General features: G+C 35.1%; 1 protein-coding gene across 1 annotated transcript in view; it reads left to right on the top strand.

The window, feature by feature from the left end:
* Positions 1-304: 304 nt before the first annotated feature.
* E75 (nuclear hormone receptor E75) overlaps positions 305-10,997 on the top strand; it is a gene marked incomplete at its 5' end in the record, with an annotated part of 125,530 nt that continues 114,837 nt past the window's right edge. Inside the window, 1 exon segment of the mRNA NM_001043577.1 lies at positions 305-801. Coding sequence (NP_001037042.1) covers positions 531-801 — 271 coding nt within the window.

Raw genomic sequence — 10,997 nt, 5'->3', positions numbered from 1 at the left:
GCACAAAGCAGGTAGATAGGTAATTATAATGAAAATTTGGTGATGTATGTAGCGTGCCTCGAGTGCAGTGTACTCTGTCAAAGGTCAGAGTTAAGGTTAAAGTTTATGTCGGATGGGCGTTGCAGCCGCATCGACGACGACAGCGATGGGCGGGCGGTGCAGGGCCACCTGAGGGCGGGAGAGGGCGAGGGACGCACGCTGCAGATTCACTTTCGTCCGACTGCGGCCGCCCGCCACGCCAGTGAGAGAAAGTTGGCCGCGGCGAGCGAACGAGTCCCGCGAGTCGAGCGGCGCGCCGCGCACGCACGATACGCGCTACGAGTTACGAGTACCGACTGCTCTACTAGTGTTGCACCCTTGCGCACATGATGAGAACATAAACAAATGCACATTCATGAAATTCAATTTAATATTCCTTTATATTTGTTGAGGAAATTAATAACGTAATTTGTGAACGATTTTGATTGTTTTATTTAGAAAGTTTGTATTTCGAGTATTTTTAAGGCTGTTTTGATAAATATTTAAAGACTATGCAGTGTTATCCGAAGTTGTCACCTAAGCGTGAGCCTCCGGAAGGATTATACGAGATCGAGATGTTACCCGGGGCGCGAAGATTAGAACTGCCGGCTCCTCCGGGAAAGGAGTTCCGCGCGCCCGTGCTATTGGCAGGGCCCTCTCTTGCTCCGACGCACTCCGTCATTCAATGCATGCGACCACCACCGCCGCCACCGCCACCACCTCCACCACGTCTCCTCAAGCCTCCATCATTCGAAGAACCGTCGAGCTCCATCCCCGATTTAGGTGCGTATTTCTATTGTGTTTTCTTCTTATGGAATTTCATATTACGTAATTTGAAAATTACACATTTGTTCAAGTTGTCAAGATTCGATCAATTTACACGAATATAAATTTAATCTGCCTCAAAAGGCAAACCACGTCATTTATTTTGGGCAAGTCCATAAGCGTAGAGCACTTTAAAATTCTACAATAAGTTAAGCATTCAAATTCATTTATTAACTGTTAAAAGTAAAATTTAAAAAAGTTCCATTCATAACCAAAAACAAGATTAAAATTTTCCATTTTTTTTTTTTTTATTAGAGATATGGATACCATACTTAAGATTTTTTTCACTTAAATTTATCAAAGTAAAATAGCATAAACATGAATAGAGTTGTTGGAGAAAAAAAATAAAAACTAAGAAACACTCATTGGCATCGCGAACTAAAAAGTTTGTTTTGTATTTTGATGAGGCTGGTAGGTCCAAACAAATAATTGTATCGTATCGTCATTAGTCCTTGATAGATACTTATGTACCTACATACGTGTGCAAATTTTCAAGATAAACAGGCGTATTGAAGTTTGTTAAAATTATATTCAAAGATTTCGTTACATTTGTCAGAAGGATACAGGTCCAGCTAGTAAAAGCAGACAATACAGACAAATCATAGATGTAATATAACTCATAATAAATTATAACTCACACTTAAATCTCAAATTAAATTTACATTCAGTTTACCTGTTATTGAATTCCAATTAATAATTTTTTATACAAACGATAAGATGATGTAAATACATATTTTAATTTTCAAATGTATGCGCAATAATATTTTTTATACATTTACATACTACTACTTACTTACTTATTGTTAACATTACGTTTTTGTGATCACATAAATGTATATACAATTCATGGGAAATTGGCTTTTAACACAATATCGTACGCGTCAATGTTGAATGAATACATCCCTGGTGTATTTAGTATTTTTTTTCTGGTTCAATGTACTTATGTCCTTTTCTATCCCTGAAAACTAATCTGCATAATTTCATGTTAACCGGTTGGATAATTTACAACGAACGAACTTGAGAACGTAATAAACAAACGCACTCACTTTTGAAAACATACTTTATAAGGTAGTCAAGTGCACGAACCATCCGATGCTAAGTTTCCACCGTCGCTCATGAAAATCAGCAATGTCAAGGGCACAGCCAAACCACTGTTAACCACTGACGACTCTTTTAAGTCTCAGCTAAACGAATTTTGATTCAAAAACTAAAACTTATGACTCAAGTTTTATTTTTATTCATTCGCATCACTATACTACGTGAAACTTTTGCAATAGATGTAAAGGATGACAATAGGTAGAGCATTGGATGCCTCTGGCTTCTGGCCTTTTGTAGCACATGTTGATACACATGCTCACGTTCCACTTGGTGTTAATTGGAACCTATGGTCATCACAACGAGAATGCCGCGATCTTGAAACATAAGATCGAAGTCCCCACTGCATTTTTATTTATTTATTTAACTTAATGCACAGAAGTACAATGGCGGACTTAATGCCTGAGGCATTCTCTACCAGTCAACCAAGGGTTATGTAGAGAATCCTGTGGTAGGTGCATAACTTAATGTGAAAATAACCAAACTGATAATAATAATACTTCATATATATACAAACACATACACGGTACATATATAATCACATACAACAACGTACACAATATTATATCATGATAATAATATAAAATTTACACATATATCTATATATAATCTCTATCATATACACACTTAAACACAACATAAAAATATAACAAATTTATCAGAGAAATTGAAGATATTCTTCTATTTCTCTGATAAATATATGATACATATTATATAAAGCTTATTCTACTGCTTCGCTGCAGAAATACCCAGAACAATGGCACATTTTGTGTGAAGTCACAATACACCCCATGACGACTAAATCAAACATAAACACTAGTATTCTTTAGGCTAGAACGCTCAGTTGATTTGCACCTACGAACACGACTGTGATCGGGTATCAGATATGTCTGTCTTCAACGTTTATGGATCCTTGTAAATAGGTCGTAATGTGGTAGCTACTGGCAACCAATGACGGACAATGGCAGTATATATTAATTAAAGACTACCGACCTCAAAGCACGTTTATGACCTTGCAATAGCATATTAATTATGTTGACACTGAGAAGCGCCTTACCTATGTTCTAGTCTAATGGAATACGTTATCTCTCGATCGATTTATTCCGTCTTTATAATTTTTAAAACATTTTTCGTAGATATATGTATATAGTATACGTACATATAGAATACTAAGTGTTACATGCAACATACATTTCCGTGTAACAATGATAAAATAATTAAAACTCAAGTAAACTTATCGATTTATCAAAAAAAAAAATTATAATACAATATTATTATCTTAATTATTGAAATGTCAAAACATTACATACTTTGTAACCAAATAGGTACCTACAACGAAAAAAAATATTAGTAAAAACAACAGTCAATAGAAATGAAATGAAAAAAGTTGAAAGTAATTTATTTATCCTCTTAATGTCAAAACTCGACTGATAGTTATTTCGAACTCCATTGTATGGCTGAAGTTGTACAAAGTTCAAGGATAGTCTCGTTTGAAAATAAAAATCGAAATATTGCATTACATGCTCGCGCTTCTGACTTTCTCTTCTAATAGATCGGATCGTGTGGAAAAATAACATATGGACGTTCACGTGTATCGATAACCTTAATTACATCGTCATAGTGTACAATAATGTGAAACAAATGATCGAGAATAATTATTTTGCTTTGCCTTGGCCGATGTGAATTTACACTTCCTGCTTTGGAAAATTGTAACAACGCGTTTACAACTATAAATTATTTCCGGGTGATGACGGAGTTACCAAGGTCACACATAACGTCTAAACGTCATTTCACATTTTCTGTCTCCGTAATGCTTTCCATTATGACGTAATATGTTATATGTAATTAACTTATTAGTTTGTAAAAGTTTCATTAAACCAGAACGTTCATTGAAAATGCATTTGTATACATATTAAATCGGTCAAGGGTAAAGCGTTTAAATTCAAGTACGTAGAATCACTTGTATATACATACCTATATATATTGAATTACGCTTCCGAGTTTATTCATTATTTTACTTTTGTGTTCTTCGGCTATAAGGTCAACCCGACGCCTCAGACAATTTCAATTTAAATTAGAAAATTAACTGGACCGCCAAACTAAAAATTTAAATTAAATACGTAATGTTTTTTAAAAATAATCCATTTCTGCTTGAACTCTAGACATTAGGCATACTGAAAACAGCGTCAAAAGGTCTTAAATTTAGATAGTATACACAAAAATTATTATTAAGTAGAGTAGATCTATAGAGATTTTATAACAAGCCCATAGACTATAAAACTGATGTATTAGATATACCACTGAGTCCAATTTTTGCATATCCCATGTGGAGCTCCCGCAGCTCACATCTATTTTTTATTAAACCACACTGGCTTATTATCAACATTGCTACGTCCAGGTGTTTACTTAAACAAGACTCAGATAACCTTTTGTTTTCATCACTCCTGCTTTTCTTTGTTACCGAAATTAAATATTCGAAAGTGTAACAAAGATAAGAAAACAATACATTACATTTATTTGATTACTGTTACAAATATGGACTATATTATGGTGTGAGAGTTTTTATTTTAATCTTATCTTGTAAACTTGCATAAATTCTTATGTGCGTGTGTTTGCCACTGAGGACCTCCTTCTAAACAGCTACACCGATTTTCATGATATTTTTGCTGATATTTGCTGGTATTTGATGATAGGCTTCCTGGTGGCAGTACCTATTGTGAGTCCGCGCGGGTAGGTACCACCACCCCGCCTATTTCTACCGTGAAGTAGTAATGCGTTTCGGTTGGAAGGGTGGGGCAGCCGTTGTAACTATACTGAGATCTTAGAACTTATATCTCAAGGTGGGTGGCACATTTACGTTGTAGATATCTATGGGCTCCGGTAACCACTTACCGCCAGGTGGGCTGTGAGCTCGTCCACCCATATAAGCAACTAGCGACCCGCCCTCGCTTCGCTTCGGAAACATTAAAACACACATGAAACCAAAAAATAATAATAATAAAAAAATAAAAAAAAGTAGCCTATGTTCATCAGGGACAATGTCGGCTTCTAATGGAAAAAGAATTTTTCAAATCGGTCCAGTAGTTTCGGAGCCTATTCGAAACAAACAAACAAACAAATCTTTCCTCTTTATAATATTAGTATAGATAAAAAAAATTAAAAAATAAAATCATATTAGATTCCTATTATAGGTTTTGTTTATTTATTTTTAGGGTGACGATTATTCAGTCAGCTTGAACTAACAAAATAAATATAAATAATAATAATGATAATAAATAAATATAATAAATTGATTCTTCTTCTTATACTTCTTGTCCTTATCCCACAGTATGTGGGGTCGTCGTAGCATGTCCTCTCATACTACATAGGGATTTGGCATGAGGTTTACAACCGGCCACCTACCACGTCAATCCTCCTTGAGTTTTATCTCCGTATAAGATGTGGGATGGTATGGCGAAATCTAGTGGATATTTAGTTTACCAAAAAAATATATTATTTAAAAAAAAATACTATTCGTAACATGTTTATGTCAATTTATGACTTTTTTTTTGTACACGTCGTTATTCCTTCACCGTGGAAGTCAATCGTGAACATTTGTCAAGTACGTATTTCATTAGAAAAATTGGTACCCGCCTGGGATTCGAACATCGTTGCATCGAATCTAGATACGAACGCACCGGACGTCTTATCCTTTAGGCCACGACGACTTCAACTGACTGTCATTTATATTTTTTTATTTTAAAATAAAATTAGTGATTAGTGTGTCAGTGTGAATTACCAAAAAGTACCGATCTTCCCAGTATATCCATTGCAATATGCCATAGGGACGAACTTCTCTGTGTCCCCTTTTGGTTTTTCCTTTACTTCATCCGTTATTGGTCGTATGATTTGCATTTTAATACTATTACTCTTTACACTTAAATTTAGATTTTCAAACTTAATTATTAAAGAATGAATAAGAATTAACAAAAAAAAAATTAAAAAAAAACAGTATTTCACCACGGGTTGAGATGTTTCTAATGCTTATTTAGTTCTGTAACAAACTTCAGTTCTATGGGATTACCTAGTGCCATAACATAATTTATTTTTCAAATTACATATTATCTACTGAGTCCGAACTCAAGAGATAACCACTAACCTTCAGCAGGTGGACCTCAATATTATGTTTGTTACAGACGCATGTTTATCTATAAAAAAAACCGCACAAATCAACTTTGTCCCTTTATGCACGTTTGTGTAGGTACATTAATATTAATCGTGCTCATAACAATACTTTTCGCGAAATGATTAGATAAATATCGCAAGGTCAGTGCGACGAACGCGTGGTGCCGACGACGCGTCATTCGATGTCATTAAGGTCACTGTGACATTGGATAGCAGTGACAAAATAATAGCCGTATCTTATCTTGCAATGTCAACGTCGCGAGCGCAGCAGGTGCTTGCGACCCTTGCACCTTCAGAGGAGAATGGAACCCTCGCATTTCCTCCGCCCATTAAACTATTTCACGTTAATACCGGATCAAATCTAGTTGTTCCAACTGAAGCAGCTTCAACATATACTGCGCAAATGCCGTTTTCTAATGTTAACACATTCATACGTATGTCTTAGAATTAGGAAAAATTCAGGAATTAAAATACAAGGACACTTACAGCGGTCAAGATATATTTAGCAAAGATAATATACAAACATACAATAATATATTATAGATTTAATAAAGACTATATATATTTATGTTGTTGTGTACAATGACGCCATAGCTCGTACGGACTTTTATTAATCCACTTATATGCCAAGAGTCAACCTCGGTGTGCGATGTGTTATCAGTATCACCATAACCTTCTATTGCGCAAATTACTTCCTACTGATAAACGTTCGTTGTTATATTTTCATATCTCTGCATTTATCATAAAAACGTTTTATTTTATACATTATCTTAGTCTAATAGCATTTTGAGGGGTTAGCAATTTTTGAGCACTTCCGCTCAAATTTTTTCTAATTAAAAAATTAGGTCGTAATGTAGATGTATTTGTAATTCTTAACTGTAACCACTTTATGATAATAAAACCGTGGGTATTTATATGATTTGATTACACTACATTGTGTAAACTAAACACATGGGTATTATTATACGAGTGTGCCAAGTATAGATTTATGTGAATACGTACGTTATAAACGGCTGAGCACACAGGGAAGTGTCGGCTCGCAACCTTGGTCGAGGTCGCGGAGCGTCACTCGCAACACTTATAAATTGTTTCATAACAACAACAACATGTACAACTAATAATTGTTCTGTGATGCCTCTTCCTGAACGGTTGGCATGGAAACCGCTGAAAATATATTTTGTACGTATTCACGGGCGCGACCTCGTCCTTCTGCCCGCACCCCCCGGCCGTCCTTCGCTTTGAACCCGCCCCGCACCCCTGATCGCTTCCCTCCTGTGACCGAGCATGGGTCATGGTCAAAATATTTTCGAAGCACGTGCACGTGAATTTTCTACGAGGTTAAATTAAAACAAGCCTCTTTATCGATAATATCTTCTATAAAGTCTATTGTAAATAATAATATGTAACGTGTGTGAGCCATTACTATTATTTAGCTGTAACACCAACTTCCGTGTTGAGAGATTGAGGATGTCGGTGATTTGCTTGATTTAGACTAACACCTGCATAATGTAATGTGAGCGTGCGTAATTTATCTATTAACCATACCTAAAAAGAAAGTAGGTAATAAATTATTTACCAAAATTTAATTAAAGCGTAAGTAATATGAATGACTTATTTTCAATCAATTTCATACATCCTTGAACGCTGAAACTGTCGTTAGGTAAATAGGTATTGTACTAAACCTACTCTTTGATTTGATTGTGCAAGTCCAAGAGTTGTTTGAAGGTCATTGATAAGAAATAAACATGCAGCTTGAGGTGACTTTTGTATTAAAATAAAAATAACGATCGGTCTTTCTTTCTTTATTGGTTTGAACAAAAATGTTATCTGACTCACTGATTGATTTGGATTAAAAATTAGGATAAGATAGTTTCTTATTAAACAAATATTATACAATATATAATATTAAAAAGATTAACAATGGTCTAATCAATCCGAATTTAATAAGGCTGTAGAGGCAGAGCATCTATTGGTAATTAGAAATTAGAAATACGCTAAAACGTCAAATATCATTGAAATTTTTGTTTAAAGACCCGAGCGGAGCCGGAGCGGGCCGCTAGTTTCATATAAAAGTCTTCAATGTATCTAAAAATATTATAGTTACAGCATTTAACCGATACATAAATTAGAGAGATACGTTAAAGTGGGTGGTCTCACTGCAATCGTTTCAAGGTACGTTCGAAGGTTAGCGTATTAAACAAAGTCTGCGCCCCTGACCCACGCACTCCTCTTCTCGTTGCCATGGTCACGGCCGATCGATGCGCCGCCGGGATGCATCAGGAACGCAATATCAGTATATCAAATCCAAGGTTTTGCGTATACACTTTATATTTTATTTACTACAAAACTTGCAATATAGAGTAGGAAACAGATATACTCAATTTTATTGCGCCACTAGTGATTTATATTGTATGACGGCTATATTCAAACTGAAACGGATTATTGCTTCGCTTCAGAAATATACAGGATGGTGAAGTGAACTCTACTACTTGTAGGGGGTCGCAATATGAGATAGACCTAGTAAATAAAAATAATGCAATGCCGGTTTTATTTTCATAATATGATTTCTTTAGATGAGGACTTAGAATCGAAGTTTTAATTGAATATGCAATTTCGAAAAGGGCACATCTCTGAAAATGTAAAATGTTCACAAATGAATAAAAAACTGATTATTTTCTAAGGCAGTGTAAAATTTAAAATATTAACTTTTGAGATATATTTTAGTGTTAATTAGCAATTGAAAATTACTGGAATTATTATAAAATGGGTGTAGGTAAGCCTCAAAACTACATGTATTTAAAAAAAGTATTTGACAAAATATGCGACATGTGACCTTTTCGAAATTGCATATTCTATTATGTAGGTAGTTTAAGACAGTCTCACCGTTCAAATCGAAAGGCGTAACTGTTTGCAGAAATATGTAGTTTTATGCCACGGACTGGCTTACAATATGCCTTAGCCCTTAAAAATTCGTAATTAATTCGTATTTACTAAGAGAATGTCTTACCGTATACTCATCTCTCTACAAGGCAATAAAAAAAGAGGGAATTTTTTAATTGCTCGCGGGATTTGTACCGTGGCATATTATATTTATACGTGCACACTTTTTGACGATTTCATAATTCTTTTAATTTCATTTTTCAAATACTCCATTGAGTAAAATAAAAAAGATATGCCTTCGAGTATACTTTCAATTTAAAACTAGCAAATAAATATGTTGTTTTACTGTTTCAATTCTCCTAACTTAAATAAGTAAAACAAACACAATAGGTTAAATAACCCAAAGCCATAATTACAAAATTATTTTAGATCAGGTATTTAGGTAAATTTAAGTAATTGTCAGAATTAATAGACGTATTCAAAAATTTCTAACATGAAGTTGATGTTACTAAAGCATTGGGTCAACGCTCTCAGGGATAAAAATAAATAGACACACGAATTTAACGTGTACTAAGAGAAGTGTTATTCGGGTTACGTCTCAGCCCATTGCCGCGAGAACCCGATCCGCGCTGACGAAGATATACAAATACAATATAAAGAGAATGTTACCCCTCAGATTGCACGTTGAAGTTGATTTCCCAGTTATTATTACATTTTTTTAACTGCTATCTTGCTTGAAGATATCTTATTATCTTGCTTAAAGTTTGGAAAGATCGTAATACTTCGAATAGGACCAAAATACATCTTGTGCACTCACTGGTCTTTCCAATCGCTCTCTATGGAGCAGAAACATGGACAATAAAAGCAGCTGACCGAAACAGAGTTGATGCTTTTGAAATGTGGTGTTGGCGCCGCCTATAAAGGATTCCATGGACAGCCCACCGCTCAACGCCTGTCTACCACCTGTCTGCAACGCATAATGAGCTACTTTGGCCACGTTGCCCGCAGAGGTGTAGATAATTTGGAACGTCTGATGGTTCCTGGAAGAGTAGAAGGAAAACGTCCTAGAGGCCGGAGCCCCAAACGTTGGTCCGACCAGATCTCCGAGCAAACCAACGGACCACTTAGCGCTGCACTACATGACCACACCAGGGAACTGACCGGAACCGATGGAGGCAGGCAGTCGACAAGCTGAAACGGAGTCACGATCCTCAGTAATGAGGGAGCGATGGAGATGAAGAAGATCTTGCTTGAGCTGTAGACAGCGGTTCGGTAATTTAAAAAAAAACCTCTCAATACGTACGTAATCGAAGGAAAAATTGTGATGGGAAAAATCTTCGCCACCAAACCTACTTAAATTATGATTCAGTAGAGCTCATGTTGATGTGGTTACCTATAGACACTACAACCGTAACATTCATTTAAATGGAGCGGTTGCTGTACTTACCCATGTGGCCTAACAACTACGGATTTTTATCATCGATCGATACGCGAAACATTGCGTTGTGATTTTCTACACGGAGTTTTTCATCCGTCATAGAAATCGCTCGTGAGTATGTATGGATTTAAACTTTTCATCTGAAAAAAAAACATTATTGCGTACCTAGTTACAGTTATCTTGCGTATGAAATAAAACTTCATTGTTTTATTTCAATTTGAAAAGCCAATTGAAAGTAAAATTAAATAGATAAATCAATATCTTCATCCAATAATTTTACAAAAACTTTGAAAAGCTTTTTGAGGATCATCATTATTACTATTATATTGTTTGAAACATTTGTGCTTACTGAACGCTGCAAAAGAATTACCAACAAAATAACAAAACGTGTGAGATTGAGATGTACAATAAATAAAACAAATTAATACTCGCTCATTCGTCGTAGTTCTTCTATAATCACTGATACCTTAAAATTCTTAATCATTTTACATATTACATAACCTCTTTTGTTTTGTTGTTTACATTTTTTCTAGTAAATTTGGAAAAAAAACAAACTTTTCCAAAATATTGTTAACAT

Source organism: Bombyx mori, chromosome 10, assembly GCF_030269925.1.
Source record: "Bombyx mori chromosome 10, ASM3026992v2".
In the NCBI taxonomy this organism is placed as follows: domain Eukaryota; kingdom Metazoa; phylum Arthropoda; class Insecta; order Lepidoptera; family Bombycidae; genus Bombyx; species Bombyx mori.
Note: the sequence above shows the minus strand (reverse complement) of the source record. Positions and strands in the feature narration are given on the sequence as shown.